The 16,078-nt window shown below is 33.9% G+C and overlaps 1 protein-coding gene across 1 annotated transcript in view; it reads left to right on the top strand.

The window, feature by feature from the left end:
• The window catches only part of Dip-C (dipeptidase C), a 57,118-nt gene that overhangs the window by 36,584 nt on the left and 4,456 nt on the right, over window positions 1-16,078 (top strand). The window contains exons 3-8 of the mRNA XM_088262219.1: window positions 4,207-4,398; window positions 10,500-10,547; window positions 11,942-12,003; window positions 12,913-12,957; window positions 13,823-13,898; window positions 15,550-15,743. Of these exons, the coding sequence (XP_088118345.1) occupies window positions 4,207-4,398; window positions 10,500-10,547; window positions 11,942-12,003; window positions 12,913-12,957; window positions 13,823-13,898; window positions 15,550-15,743 (617 nt within the window). The remainder of the gene's footprint in view (window positions 1-4,206; window positions 4,399-10,499; window positions 10,548-11,941; window positions 12,004-12,912; window positions 12,958-13,822; window positions 13,899-15,549; window positions 15,744-16,078) is intronic.

Below are 16,078 nucleotides of genomic sequence, written 5' to 3'. Positions count from 1 at the left end.
ATAACAAAATGCATTTCTTCATTGTGCATTATAATTAATAGGAATTGCATCATCCATTGGCAAATGGAGCGAAGTTTACTTTTGGTATTATCGGCAACACGGGAAATGCTAGTTGACGTAAACACACAGGTTCCCAAGTATTTTTAGTCTAGCGCCTCTCTGCCGAAATTTCTAGACGAAAAAAATATTTTTCTTATTTATTTTTTTTACAAAAATGTTAATAATAATAGTGTATAACCACTCACCGAGATTTTTATGTCTACCGGTTTCGAGACGTACCCGTCTCTTCGTCAGGACAATCACTAACACAGCATGCAAACAATACCACCTTTCACCACCATAGCACCATTTACACACTCAAAACTACACAAAATGTCTAACACATGCAATTTTTGGTTTTAAGTGCAACATGCACTTAAGTTTTCGACACAGACATGCATATATGCAGACATGCACATATTTTTTTCATTTCCCAGACCTCCCCTCTGTCTCGTAGACCCTTTAGTAGTCCCTAGAAGACCTCTCAGCACCCACAAAGGGCGACTGCCCTCGTTAGGAATCACTGATATAGGAGAAAACATCGAATATTGTAATTCTACAAGTTATCCGTATACAAATTGTTAAAGAAACAATTAAGAATGTCACTAATATGGTCACTATTAAATAATTGTACATTTTAAAACATTCTAACAGTATTTTTACTTTTAATTATCAATAATACCGGTATTATCGGTTATGAGACAAAATGCTTCGATAGTGAGAAATGACATTAAATTTGTAATTCATAATTAAGTATAGTTTTGTTTGTCAAAAATGCAAAGAAAGGTTTCGTGGATTCGTGGGTTAGCAAGAGTAAGTCAGAAAGTATAATACAAAAACTGAAATCCTGATCTCAAACAATTATTCTTATAATCGTTGATTATATATATTTAAAAAAAATAGATTTCAACACATTATATGAGAATTTATATATTTAAAACTTAATTAAATGATTAAAAAAAAACTATGAAATGATTTTTTTCTGATTTTTTCATGCAAAAGTTATAATAATGTCACGATTAAGTACGCAGATTAGAAGATAGTTCTTCCCCACAGTCTTGAAGTAAATTTTTTGCTTAAAAAAATAAATCAGCGACGCCAAAAGATGACACAATTGATAAAACTGTATCTGGCGTCACGTGTGGTTTGATAGTTAAAATGTTGAAAATAGTATAGCTTTAGTATTAGCATTTCTTGGATAATTTAGAATTTTTTAAAACACGTGTAACATTTTCATGTAGGCCCTATAAAAGTACCTACGTCTGGAGCCACAGTATTTACTCGAATTCGACGTTAGTCATTAGTCATTAGTCATTGTATTGTACGAATATAGTCAGTGTAGGTACTCGTACATTCCCTGTCGTAGCTTGGTTATGTTAATCTAATTTATTTTGGTTTGCAGTCGGCGTGGGGCTAAATAACAATACATATGCGAGAGCCATACGAGTGGAATATATTATGGGATGGCCCGTCTGGGGGTCAAGAAAGACGAGAATGGCACCCGATGTACCTCCACTTCGGCAAGACAATGATTTCTGACGACAATATTATTTCAATCGTTATTTTTTCACTAAACAAAGACAATAACATAAAAATACCTACTTTGTAAAAACTTTTTTTTGTTGACAGGGACATACACGATTGAATGTACTTAAGAAAGATTAATATTTTTTTACAATTAATTAAATAAATTAAAAATCCAAAAAAATTTTTTTTTAGGATTTTTATGGAGTGTGTGGAAATTTTTGGTGAGAGTATTTTAATGTTTTTGAATTAAAATAAACCCTGATGGTTAAATAGTATTAATAAAAAAGTGGTGAAAACAAAGTTAATTAATTTTATTAAGTTTATAAAATGTGCAACAAAGTATCTGGGGAAAACATTCAAGAAATATTTTTTTTTTACAATCACAGTTTTTTTTAGATTGGAGTTTCTTTTATTATTTACTAGGTTTAGAGATCAATTAGTGGATTTTTGTTTCTTCTAGCTATGTATACTAGCTGTTACGGCTGTCCAAACTCAAAACACAGTAAGGGACATTTTTTTAGTACGTTTTATTTTTTATTTTTGGATTAAGTAGAATCTAAGTCCAAAAATGCAAAAAAAACGTAAATAATAACCATATCCGCTCCCTAGGTGGAGCATATGGAGTCCATAAACTGTCTCCAGGCTTTTCTGTCGGCTGCCAGCTCCCTTGCATCCTCCCAAGTCAGATCCGCGTCCCGAAGTTCTGACGAGAACTGCCGACGAATTGTCAGCAGTGGTCGTCCTGGGCGGCGCGAACCTGATGCCTTGTAAAAGAGGCAAACTTGATTAAGGCTCTCAGGAGGCATGCGGAGTACATGGCCAAGCCAACTGAATCGCCTTTTCTTGACGACAGTTGTGACCAAGATTTGCTGCGTCCTACGCCTTATCTCTTCATTCCTCACAAAGTCAAACCTGTTGAGGGGTCCTCGGACCTCAGGCCTCGGGAGCGCAGGGCCAATCACTCTGCCTCCCTAAATCTTTCGATTACGTTAAGTCGCAAAAAAACGTACTGCAAAAAAATGTCCCTTACTGTGTTTTGAGTTTGGACAGCTGTGTAGGTATGATAACATGTTTTATTTTTATCTGTGTAGGGAACAGGAAGGATAAACTAGTGTGGGCCAATCAGGAACTTCTAAGCATTTACTCATTGCTGTGTCAAAACCATATTAAACTCTTCAGGAGAAGCCAGAAGGACTGTTGACTATCGTCAACAGACCTTCCGTTCCTTTAGAAGGTTTCACTGGGTTTAATCCTGGATGGTCATACATTAACCGTTAGAGCACTGAGAATCGATATATCGGCTCTGGTAAAATTTGCAAAAGCAGGGCCGTCGATATACCGACGGTGATGCCAGGATATTTTGGCGGTCGAGCTGGGAGGTTGTGTCATTTTCAAAGATCCCATTCGCCTATAATATTCACAAATAATCAAATGTAACTATTTTTTTTAGTTTAATGTAAGACAGGGGTTGAAAATCCCTGTCTTGTTGTATAAATTTAAAATCCTGGAAAAAATAAGATTAAAATATTCAATAGTCAAAGGACCAAGTCATGTATTCACCTTTAATATACCCACTAGAAAACAAACAATATCCTGTCGATAAGAAATAACTGCCGGAAATTTTACGAGTATATTTCAGAGAACACAGGACTTCCCCATACAGTAATGAGAAGAAAGAGTTGTCAATTAACGGTGATCGATTCAACCGTGTATTATTTAAATTTACATGCTAAAATCCATTTCTATAGTAAAATTATCATTAGGTACAATCCTATTTATTGATTTGGCGTTTAATTTGTAGAACTCCATTTTAATTTATGTATTAATTTTAAATCAAACACAAATTTTTGGGTCTACAAGTTGTATTTTATTAACAAAAACACATAAAAAATTAATATTGTGGCAATTGTTTCGCCTAGTTATGGCATTTTCAAACGAATGTGAAGATCAAACACATAAAAAAAATATATTTTGTTTATGAAATTTTTATGGGTTTTTGTCAATAAAATACAACTTAGTAGACTCAAATGATTGATTTAAAATTAATACATAAATTAAAATTAACACATAAGGTACAATCCTACTTAAAACTTGACCGAGAGTTAAATGCTATTATTATTACAATACGCTACTTCAATTTATTCAATTTAATTTAATTGAATCTTCTATTTATTCTAACCCCTATCCGCACCCAATAGTGCATAGGGCACTAGATCGTATAGAAGCAGTGTTATCTTGATCGTTAAATACACGAATAATAGTTCTTTCTTGGTAATAACGAAATGAAAGACTATGATCATAATAGGTATAATCTTCTCTAATCAGATTAATCCTTGTTGGGTAATATATCCAAAATAAAACAAGGTTTTTGTTGGATTGAATTCTACATTTATTTATATATAATTTAATACGTGACGCGTTTCGTCTTCTTAGGACATTATCAAACACGTTATCAAACAAATGTATTTCATAATGTCCTAAGAAGACGAAACGCGTCACGTATTAAGATATACATAAATAAATGTAGAATTCAATCGAACAAAAAACTTGTTTTATTTTGGATATATTACCCAACAATTCAATATGGAATTCTACCAACTGCCTGCAGTTACAATAAATAAGATTAATCCTTCTTTTTAGGAATCTTATTTCACCTGGACATGTGGGGTCCGCGAGCCCGGATGCTACCTGGCCGTGCAGGCCGGCTCAGGAGCCGCGTCTCTGTTCGTGCCTCGACTCCCGGAGGAGTACGCCGTCTGGATGGGCCCCCTCCTCTCCCTGGAGGACTTCAAGGAGATCTACCAAGTGGAGCAGGTCTTCTACGTCGACGAGGTAAACACAACTCGACAAACTAATGTATTTTTATTTTATTTTATTGGAAGGAAAAACAACAGTTACAATTTATGATAAATCAGAATACAAAAAAAAATCATGAGTACCAATTCGGCTGTCCAAATTTAAAACACAGTAAGGGACATTTTTTTTGTAGTAGGTTTTTTTTGTAGTAGGTAGTCCATAAATGCAAAAAAAACCTACTACAAAAAAAATGTCCCTTACTGTGTTTTAAATTTGGACAGCCGAATTACAGTTCTTCACACCTATGCATAAGAAAAGTCTATATATAAGAAGAGACATGAGACAAGGATGGGATAATGAGAAAAGGAGATGACAGTGATAGGAAAAGAAGAAAAGGAAAGGACTGGGAATAGAATTACCCTTTTAGGTTTATAAGATTTCGAACAATTTAGCTTTAAAGTTTGAAATATTGTATATTTATAGATTTGGTTTTTAATTTGTAGAACTCTAATTCAATTTTTGCATTAAATGTTACACCAAACATTTTGAGTCTACTAAGTTGTTTTTGGGTGATTCCATTAGATGTTATTTGGGGTTGCCACGCAATGCATAGTAAAAATAACATTTAGGATTTTTTACGGAATGTGTGGAAGTTTTAGTAAGGGAATGTAATTAATTATGAGTATTTTAATGTTTTAGAATTTAATGAACCCTGATGATGACAATGTTCTTGTCGAAACCGGTAGGTTAAAGTGTACTAATACTAAAAAAGTGGTTAGAACAAAGTTGTTTAATTTTTTAAAGTTTATAAAATGTGCCACAAAGTACCTGCGAAAAACATTGAAAAAAAACTACTAAGTTGTATTTTATTGTTGAAAAAACGCATAAAAATCAAGTTTGTGACAGTATATACTTTTTTATTTTTTATTTTTTTATTTAAATATTAAAAAACAGGAATAACCCGCAAAGCGTCTATTTTAGATGCTTGTCTGCAGGTAGGATAGTAAGGACAGGGAAGGTAAATGTGAAAAATACATTACAAATACCCAGTGTCCGGTTGTGGTCCCGTGGTTAGTGTCGCAGACTTTTGAGTCAGAGTTTCTCAGTTCGAACCCACTCTATCACAATTTTGATACCTATTTCTAATAGTGAGCCGCTTAGGCTCACAGAAATAGTATGAAATCGAAGTATTTTTGTAAATAATAAAAACATAAATATTTATCTTTTTATTTAAAAAAAAATACCAATTGAAAATAAATCTTTCTTGAATTCATTTTGCAATTGGCGAGAATCGAACCCGCGACGCGAGTTTCGCAGTCGAGCGTGTACCCAACTACGCTACGGCGCCTGTCTTGTTTCACCTAGTTATGGCATTTTCAAACTTTCGTTTGAAACTCCTATAATTCGTCCGCCTCCGTAGTGTAATGGTCAGAACGCTCGGCTACCGTTTTGGAGGTCCCGGATTCGATTCCCAGAGGGGGTCAAATAAATATAAGTGATTTTTTTAGTCTAATATTTATTCAATATTACCCTGGACTGGTACCTGAAGCGGAGGGCTGATCACCTTTCCTTCGAGTGTTAACGATCAAGATAACACTGTGTTTGTATAATGCAGTGCCCTATGCACCATTGGGGTGTGGATAAGGGTTTGAATTGGAAAAATAATTGGAGATAATCCAGATTTGTCAACAAGTATCGTTAAAATGTTGTAAGTAGTAAGTGTGTAATGTCGAGTTTCATACTTCGGCGATGAAATTGAATAATATCGTCGGCGCTTCGCTAACCTCAGTCAACAGTTATGTAAACCGAGCCCGGGCGGGGTCGGGAGAGGGGTGTGGTGAGGTGTGAGGAGAGGGGGTGAGAGTCGCCCGATCAATATGAGCCGTTCCCTCCGCCCGACCAAGGGCGGCCGGTCGATATTGGCCCACATCCCCATTCCCGACTTGAACTCTGAATACTATACTCGTTATTAGGTGCCTAACCCCGCGGGCTCGATGGCTCGATCACACGCCAAACAGGCCTCATTATCAAAGGTGTCTCAACATGATTCTTCTTCTTCTCTTCTGTTCTCTACTGCTCGGCTGTCCAAAATTCACAGTAAAATCGGGATACAATTTTATATTGTTTCACATTTTTAATAAATTTCGCAACTCAGTTTAAAAAAATAAAAAAATTGCTTAGCAAGAGCAGATCTGTCAGGAAGCCTAGATGCTTCTGTGGGACAGCTTTCAATATGTCCAAACTTAAAACACAGTAAGGGACATTTTTCTGTAATACGTATTTTTGCATTTTTGGACTAAGTAGAATCTACTTAGTCCAAAAATGCAAAAAAAAACGTAGTAGAAAAAAATGACCCTTACTGTGTTTTAAGTTTGGACAGCCGTGCTAGATATCACGGAACTAAAATGGCTTCACTTCAACCAGCGCATAAATCTTCAATCATAGTTGAGAGTTAACTCTCAACTATGAAGTCATTAATATGCCCAATAATTAATAGACTAAAAAAATAACGACGAAATTCTCTATTATCAACCAAGACGTCATTAGTGTGACCAATAGTTAATTATTTTAAAAAAAATACAAACTTCTCTACTCTCAACTAAGATATGACCATGATCCACCTTCTCGCACGGGACTAAAATTGCTTCATTTCAACCAGTGCATAAATCTTCAATCTCTCACGCTACTTTATAATATTCTAGATGACCCCTATGTACCTAAATATCTTGCTGAAAGTTTTATATACCTCTCAGATCATAGTCTATCACTTCATTCTTCCCAAGAAAGAACACTTTCCATTCCTCGCCATAACACATCATTCTTAAGTAATTCCTTCTCTGTCCAAGCGGCCAGACAATGAATGAAATACCTCCCCTTGTAAAAAATGCACCTTCTCTAATAACTTAAGAAACGTCTGAGACATTACTGTCTATCGTTAGAATCCTAACCGACCATCAAACCTCCTTAGTTTTTCTCTCTTCCTCCTTCCCTAAACTCCCTTTTTTCTTTGCCTTCCTTATTATCATCAATTTGTTTTTTTTTAATGTTCAAGTACTATATACCCTCTGACTGTATTAAATGATTGTATCCTCTGATGGTATCAAACGTTTTGACCAATATCACTAGTCTGTTTTTGGTTGGTTGGAAGATATTTCTTTTTAGCAATAAACCCGCCAATGTACTTATTTCTTTTCTGTACGTGAAATTTAAATAAATAAATAAATTTATTTTCATATAGGCCTCTTGGGTATCCTTCCATTTCCTTCAGTCGGTTGCTGTTTACAGCCAGTTTCTACCTCCCACACCGGCAATGTCGTCGGACCATCTTTTTTGGGGTCTTCCGATGCCTCTTTTATTCTCTGTCTTAACAATTTTAGGGTCCATCTTGTGGGGTCCTGTTTTGCAATATGTCTCGCCCATTGTCACTTGAGTCTTACCACGCGATCCATGATATTCTCTATTTTGGTTTTGTTTCTGATATCTTCATTTCTTACTACATATATCAGGCTTAGATTAAGTTTAAACCAAGCATGGATTTTTCCATATATCGCTGTGTGCATTCGAGCTTCTCTGGTTTTTTTTTGTCAGAGCCATAGCCTCTAGTGCATTGTGTTCATTGGCAGTATGCAGGATTCATACGTTTTTCTTTTTAGTCAGGTCGGAATCTCTTTACTTTGTATAATTGGTACGATTGGTTAATCTCAATTTGATACGAAAAACATATCGTTTCTTTTTAAAGTAGGGCCCAATCATTGTGATACGAGTACCTACTGGTACTATTAACACCTTAGTATTTTTGGTTCAATTGAGTAAACAGCATCAAAGTTCAATTGATCATAATATACGTACACGTGGGTAAATATTATGATTTTCCTGTTTACAAATGTTTCCGTGTCGCCAAACTGTTTCATCATCAGTTCCATTAAAAATGTATTTTAAAAAGATAACTAGATGGAGCTACTCATAGCAACTAAATTAGGGAAGAATATGAAAGTTTGAGCATCCCAGGGTTAACGACCTGGCATTTACCTGGCTTAAGTGATCACTTGTGCAACGTTCACCATTTTGCCCATTATTGAACATCCATATTGCATTCATTTTTGAAACTTGTATATATGCAATATACCTTAATAATATTGAAACAGGCGTCGTTGATTCGATTCTTGTTAATATTAGATGAATTCCGGACCTTTGAATATAATAATACATAGTAAGAGCCCAGCGAAAGCTACACTGGCAGTGCACTATGGAATCCTGGTTAGTTAGTTGTAATATAATACTACAATTTTAAAACCGAATGAAAAAAATCACGACTAAATAATAAAAGTGGAATTAATATTTTCCAAATGAGAGGGAGAGAGAGATTTCTTATATGTATTTATTTTTCTTTAGTGTAAACAACTATTTTTAAAATAAAAAATATACGAGTTTATTATTAGTTTTACGCTTACTATTAATCTATAATATTAAGATATGTTTTTCCTTCTTTTCAGTATTTATCGTTTGTTGTCGTTTAATTGTTAACAATTAATAATGAATTTTAATACACTTAATGTCAAACTAGAATGATAAATGAGAAAAATAATGGAAAATATATTTTCAATTGGTCTGGATGTTTGTGATATATTTTAAATATCCTCTTTCCCATCTCCAATATGGTGCCTGAAGATAGGCTTCTGAAATAAAAGCATCGCAGGGTATTATTTTTTAAAAACGAAATTAAAAATTGCATAGCGATAAAAAATTATATGAAGCTTTTTTGGTCAAGCTTACAAATGATACAAATATTAGGACATAGGTAGGATGTCTCTTGCTCGATGTTGGGATGCTATCATCAACATTTCCAAGCATGCTGAAGGATAACTGAATCCCTGTTGCATGGTGATTTGTAACCTTTGTTACAATACCTCAACTCAAGTAGTTGGTGCTGTAATCGCCACCAAAATATCGTCTACCCCACGCGCGATCGCCATCTTGTTCGTCAAAATAAGTCACTTTCCCGCGGACGCGACGCCGCGTTTTATTTCGTTTGCTATTTGCGTCACACTTAACCGGGAAGCATGAACAAAAAATGGCCAAAAGAGAAACGGACAAGCTATTTAATGATTGAGGTTTGCTTCCAGTCAGCAGGGCAAAACTATTTTTAAAAAAAGATTTTTAAGAAGGTACTAATTATTGTATGTAGTATTATTAAGTTTGTACTACTGTTAAAACGGCAGGTCATATCGGTAAGAAGCAGGGTCTTTTATCGTTAATATTACCTACCCTGAACTAGTAACGTAAGGGCAAGAGGGATATTGTATTTATGTATTTACCGATCAAGTTAACATTGTGACAATCCGATGCAGTGCCCAATGCACCATCGGGTGCGCATAAGGGTCTGAAAAATAATAATACATTGATGCCTTATGAAGCGGCCTTTTAGTTGGCGATATAACAAGAGCCCCAGGGATTTGGCGGCCTATTTCTGTGCGCGGGAAAACTGACATTTGACCCGTTTGACAGATGAAATTATGCCTTTTTATTAATTTTACTTATTTAAGTTTAAAAGGGTTCTGTAATTCCTTTCTATCAATCTTTAAATCAATGTAATGGTTCTATCTATACGCGTATGAGCTGTAATATTATTGGAACGCTTTTAAACTCGCAGGAATATGTCAATAATTATTTAAACACAGCAGGTTTTAATGTTTACTAATACAATCTATGAAATAAGGATTATTCCGTAAAATTTGACTAAGAACACTTAGAATAAAAGGATAAGTGCCAACATATAGGTACATATATATGAATATGATAAGCGGTATTGCATAAGCCGTAGATATATTAAAAATTGGAAAAAAATCAAATATATTCAAAGTGTTTTTTCCCTCTTATATTTATTTAAAATTACCCTGGACTGGTATCTGAAGCGCAGGGCTGATCACCCTTCTTCATGTATTTAATAATCAAGATAACGCTGCTTATATAGAATGCAGTGCCCTATGCATAATCACTTTTCTAACCCATATCCAGAGATAAGGGTAAGAAAAGTATATATATTCTTAAATGTATTATGAATTTTCTATTGTAAGTAACATGATGTGGTGTTCTGACTTCGTAATACAGAACTTGGACTGATTTCTGTTAATTTGCAGATCGCCGACATCCTAAAATGCAAGAACCCTAAGAAGCTTCTGACTTTGGTATGTACAAAAATGCATTATTTTTGTGGAACTGATATTCAATTAATATTTTATCATTTTTGATTATAATGAAAATTTATACTTTGTTCTTAATAACTCTTAAAATCTTAATTTTTTATGTATCTTAACCCTAGATTCATGATTTTTTTGGACCTTAAACTTCACAATATACAAATTATATTTTGATATGGGAGCTCAGTTCAGTTATATAAAAAGTACATATGTTTTTTTTTATTAGTATATAAATCAGTAATTAAACATGTAGGTATACGTATTACATTTTGTTTACTAATTGATGAAAAAAAAATTGCTCAGAGATGAAAATGTTCATTGAAGATTCATTTTTGTTTATTTAATTTCTTAATTAAAAAGAATGATTTGTGTTGTTATATAATATATCATAACGTGTTGCATATGCACAAATTTTTCAATTCAATATGATTTTCAGGTAACCCTAAACAGTTATATTGGTAAACAGGAATTAAGTTGCGGCAATGTGGTATTGAACCTAAAATCTATGGCTCAGACTCCAGAACTCTCCACAGGGTCATAACCCGACTCTTTATATTTTTGAATAGTGGTACTCCCAAATATGATTATGAATCTAGGGTTTATAGTTATGCTACGGTTATTGCCTAATATTTCGAGATTTTCACTAGCATGTTTTGTAGTTAATAATAATAAATTTGGATAATTTATATAGCGCCATTTTCGTAAAAAAATACCTCAAGGGCGCTTCACTGTGAATGAATTGGGGAAAATATTATTGTGGAAATGATTTAGCAAACAAATGTGTTTTTAGTCTTTTTCTAAAGATCATCTCACTCTCACTATTTCTAACCATTGGTGGAAGAGCATTCCACGCCGTCGGTCCTGCAACAGCAAAGGCGCGCTCGCCAAATTTAGTGCGTTGATTGTGAGCTGGTAAGATCACTTTGCCCATTGCAGATGTTGTAGCCGATCGAAGCGTGAGACATCTATCAACCAATTCATCTGGAATACACAGCTCCTTAAGATACTCTGGAGCCATATTATGTATTGATTTATACATGAGTAGGCAGAGTTCATACTCAACCCTTTCGGGAAAGCGTAACCAGTGGAGTTTGTGAAGTAGTGGGGTGATGTGACTGAATTTAGAAATTCCAAAAATTAGTCTCGCTGCTGCGTTTAACACTGATTGCAGTCGAGTAATTTTATTGTTTGGTAGACCCGTGTATATACCGCTACATATATACCGTGTATATATAGTTGTTGTATTATCCCTATAAATATGGCAGATACGGTTATAATTTCTTATGCAATCATCTATCGAAATCTTACATGATCTTTCAAAACAAAAGCACTAGAAAAACATCCAAAGAAACTTTTTCATTGAGATATTATTTCTTTTTCAGAAAGGAGTGAATTCTGACAGTGGTCTGACAACTAAGGATGTTGTATTTGATAGAATTGAGGAGTAAGTTATTTGATTATACCAAATTCTTCAATATATGCGATTTTATTTAAATTTATCCATTTTTGTATCAACGCACATTGCCACACTGGTATCGGTCAGTCTTCCCACCAACTGTCGACTGGTGTAGGTATTTGTAAATACTTTAGCAATCAGAAAGAAAATGTATTTTATGACAGATAAAAATAAAGATGGTCGCAGTTAATTTATAGGTCTATAGATATCAGCCAACTGTTTACAAACTTGTCTTCGCAGACTCTAACAAAGTTGTGTACACGCAGAGTTTCCGTATCCACGTATAAGTAAAACATTATAATAGAATTGTTTCTGGCTTACAATGTTTTTAATACATTCACAATCCAATTTAGTACCAGTAAACAAATTTATGTTCGATTCCAGAAATCAAAACACTTTGTGTGGAAAAGAATGTTATAACTGATGTAAATGCCCACACTTCCATATTCTTCTTCATCTTTGATGAGATGTCAAAAAATAATATGAAAAGTAACTCCTATAATTGGAGATAATCCATATTTGTGAACAAGTATTTGAACACACTCAAAATGTTGTAAAACTCAAGCAATTGCATCGGAGGGAAAGATATTCTATATACACACAACATATCTAGATCAAAAATGTTCCATTATACTAGTTGTTTTATTATTATTATTATATGATTATTATTAAATAAATAATCATAATATACAGTGACTTCTATGTGTTTGCAAATGTGTTAAAAATTCACTGTAACTAGTAAATGCCGCCATTTTAATATTTTCTCCGGTAAAGGGATGTGGTTAAATAAATGAATCTGCCTTATATTTAGTAGCACTCTAGCAACGCAAGATATAAAAATATACTTAATAATTATAGAAGAGGTTATATTATAAAACAAATATATTTTATTTTCAGATTTGCTGTGGATAATGAGATCCTGTATCCCATTATTACAGAACTGTAAGTATTTAAAAAATCTAACTAACTATTATTGTATGTAAAATTATTCCATATCAAGTGAAACTGTCAAATGAAATCACGTCATTGTTTTGCCCTGTTTGTTAATTAATAACTGCTGGTGGACTATGATGAGTTACCTTACATACCTATATGAAGTCTAGATCATATCGCTCACTCCTTTCAAAAACGTCATAAATCAAAGACCCTCAGTCCATTTAATCTTCACATTATTTTAATAATGCCATAACAAGGCACAACAATGATCACAAATTTAATTTATATTTGTTTTTAATAATAAAATACAAATTCGCACACTCTTAAAATCAGTGTTTGCTTTTAATATAAAAAATATTGTATTTCTTATACCTTATAAACCTTAGAACCTTGCACACTTCAACTCAAGGTTTGGAATACATACATTATGATATATCGGTCCCTCCTTTCAACAACGTCATATGTCAAAAATTGTCAATTTTTAGTTGTGCATGTTTTCGGAATGCCCAGAAAATGTACTATATCCCAGCAAAAGAGGAATATTTTTAACTTAATATTTACCAGCTACAGGGCAGAAAGTGTTGTTTTTGCATTTTGAAGAAAAGGTATAGTTTAATTTTTTTTTTAAATATACTGAATATTTTTCAAATGGAGAAAAAACCTTCAGGTTTTACCTAAAAAGATCTGTTGCACAGTAAAAAGTTCAATAAGTGGCTTGATATGTATTTATTTTTAATACATTGTATTATATTTTTAAACTTTAAAAACATTCTCCTGAAAAATCAAGTTCTTTGATTTATGACGTTCTTGAAAGGGTGAGTGATATATTATGTACTGTTATTTTAATATTTAAATGTGCATTCAATTACAGGAGAGTAATAAAGACTGATCTTGAAATGGATGTAATGCGTTATGTGGTGAAGGTGTCTTCAGATGCTCATAAACAGGTAAGCAGCTTGTTTTAAATTTGTATAGCTATTAAGTAATTATGTACTATATTTCTGATTTATTGAAAGGTATGTGACGAACTTTCTACTAATTAGTATATTATCCCAGTGAATGTGACCTCAGATTCCATAGTCTATTCCGATCTACGAGGGACAGATGCATGAGTCATTAAATTATATTATTCTTTCTTATAAAACTATATTCTTACAACATTTTGAGTGTGTCCAAATACTTATTCATAAATCTGGATTATCTCCAATTATAGGAGTTATTTTTCATATTATTTTTTGACAAAAATATCAGCCCCGTAAATACCTAGACTTCCATATTCTTCTTTATCTTTGATGAGATGTCAAAAAACTATATTCCTTAACCTACTACCTAGAATTTTCTAACTAAGCTTCATTATGAACATTTCAATATGATTACAGCTTGAAAAAGTTGCAAATAGCAAAACCGAACTTAACCATATTCTTCTTCTTAGCCCTCTCTCCACTGCTGGGTGTAGGTCTCTTATAATTTTTTCCAGACTTCTCTTGTTTGGGCATTTTCAATCCACTTATAACCCGTGACGGGGACAATGTCATCGGCCCATCTTTTCTAAGGCTAGCCTATTCCTCTTTTCATGTCCCATGGTCTCCACTGCAGAAGTCTGGATGCCCATCTGGGCATCATCATCTAACCATAATAACATCAAAGAACTATTGTATTTGTATATACATATATCCCCATAGTAAATAAGTAACAATTTCAGCCACATATATTTTTTTGATTGGAAATTCACCATACTGAGTGTTTAGCTTTAGATTTAATAAATGGGTGTTGAAATAAAAAATAAAAGAGTATTTGACATGGACTATTACTATATATAATAATGTAATATATTATAATTAGTTTAGAGCTTTTTTAAATTAACGTTTTACTTAGTAAATACCACTATTTCTTAAAATCTCTGTAACACGTGTTTTGATACATTCCGCATCATTTTCAAACACCGTATATGATGTTTGATCATCAATGCATCGAAACACGAGTCACAGTAAATTTTAAGAAATAGTGGTATTTACTAAGTTAAACATTAATTAAAAAAGCTCTAAATTTATTAAAATATATTACATTATTACATATCCGATATATTACATTATTACATGTCCGCCTCCGTAGTGTAATGGTCAGCACGCTCGGCTACTGTTCTGGAGGTCCCGGGTTCGATTCCCAAGGGGGGTAAAATAAATATAAGTGATTTTTTCACTGTAATATTTATTCAATATTACCATGGACTGGTACCTGAAGCGGAGGGCTGATCACCTTTCCTTCATGTGTAAGCGATTAAGATAACACTGCGTTAATATGACACAGTGCCCTATGCACCATTGGGGTGCGGATAAGGGATTTATTATATTATTATTACATATAGTAACAGTCCATGTTAAATACTCTTTTATTTTGTGAATCAAGATTTTACCACAAAGTGACTGCCAAATCAATTACTGAAAGTTTAGAGCTGCCCAAGACAAGGACAGTTACTCTCGAGTGATAGTCGACATCAAGGGGACCTGACATAACAAGCACAGAATAAAAATAATCTAAACATTTAGGTTCTTGTTAAAACTAGTTCAATTATACAGCCCCAATGTTTTGTCGTATCAGGTTATGTTGCACGCTAGTCCCGGCCGTACAGAGTATCACTGCGAGTCGGTGTTCTTGCACTATTGCTATGAGAAAGGCGGCTGCAGACACGTCTCTTACACTTGTATCTGCGGTTCCGGAGAGAACTCTGCCATCCTTCATTACGGCCACGCCGGCGCACCCAATACGCGACCAATTGTGGACGGCGACATGTGGTAACTATACAAATATGTTTTTCAATGTCCACCACAGATAAGCGGGATTTTTTTGTGAATCAAGTGATGTGTAGAGCACTTGATTGTTATCATATGAAGGCAGGGTGATTGGTCCTTCACTCTAGGTCATGGATATAGGAGTGGAATATAACTGAATGGGATTTAGAGGACCGAATTGTCGAAGCTCAGTATGAAGGATATTGCTACTATACGGGAAAGGAAATTAAGGAAGAAAGGTAGATAATATAGGAGAGGAAAATAAGTAAAGGTGTGATAGGTCGGGCAGTTCGGGTTGCGTATGTTTTGTGTAAGTTGTACACTGCTAATATGTATAA

The sequence above is a fragment of the Brachycentrus maculatus genome, unplaced genomic scaffold (assembly GCF_059751285.1).
Source record: "Brachycentrus maculatus isolate JH-2025_06_01 unplaced genomic scaffold, ASM5975128v1 h1tg000175l, whole genome shotgun sequence".
Classification (NCBI taxonomy): Eukaryota; Metazoa; Arthropoda; class Insecta; order Trichoptera; family Brachycentridae; genus Brachycentrus; species Brachycentrus maculatus.
Note: the sequence above shows the minus strand (reverse complement) of the source record. Positions and strands in the feature narration are given on the sequence as shown.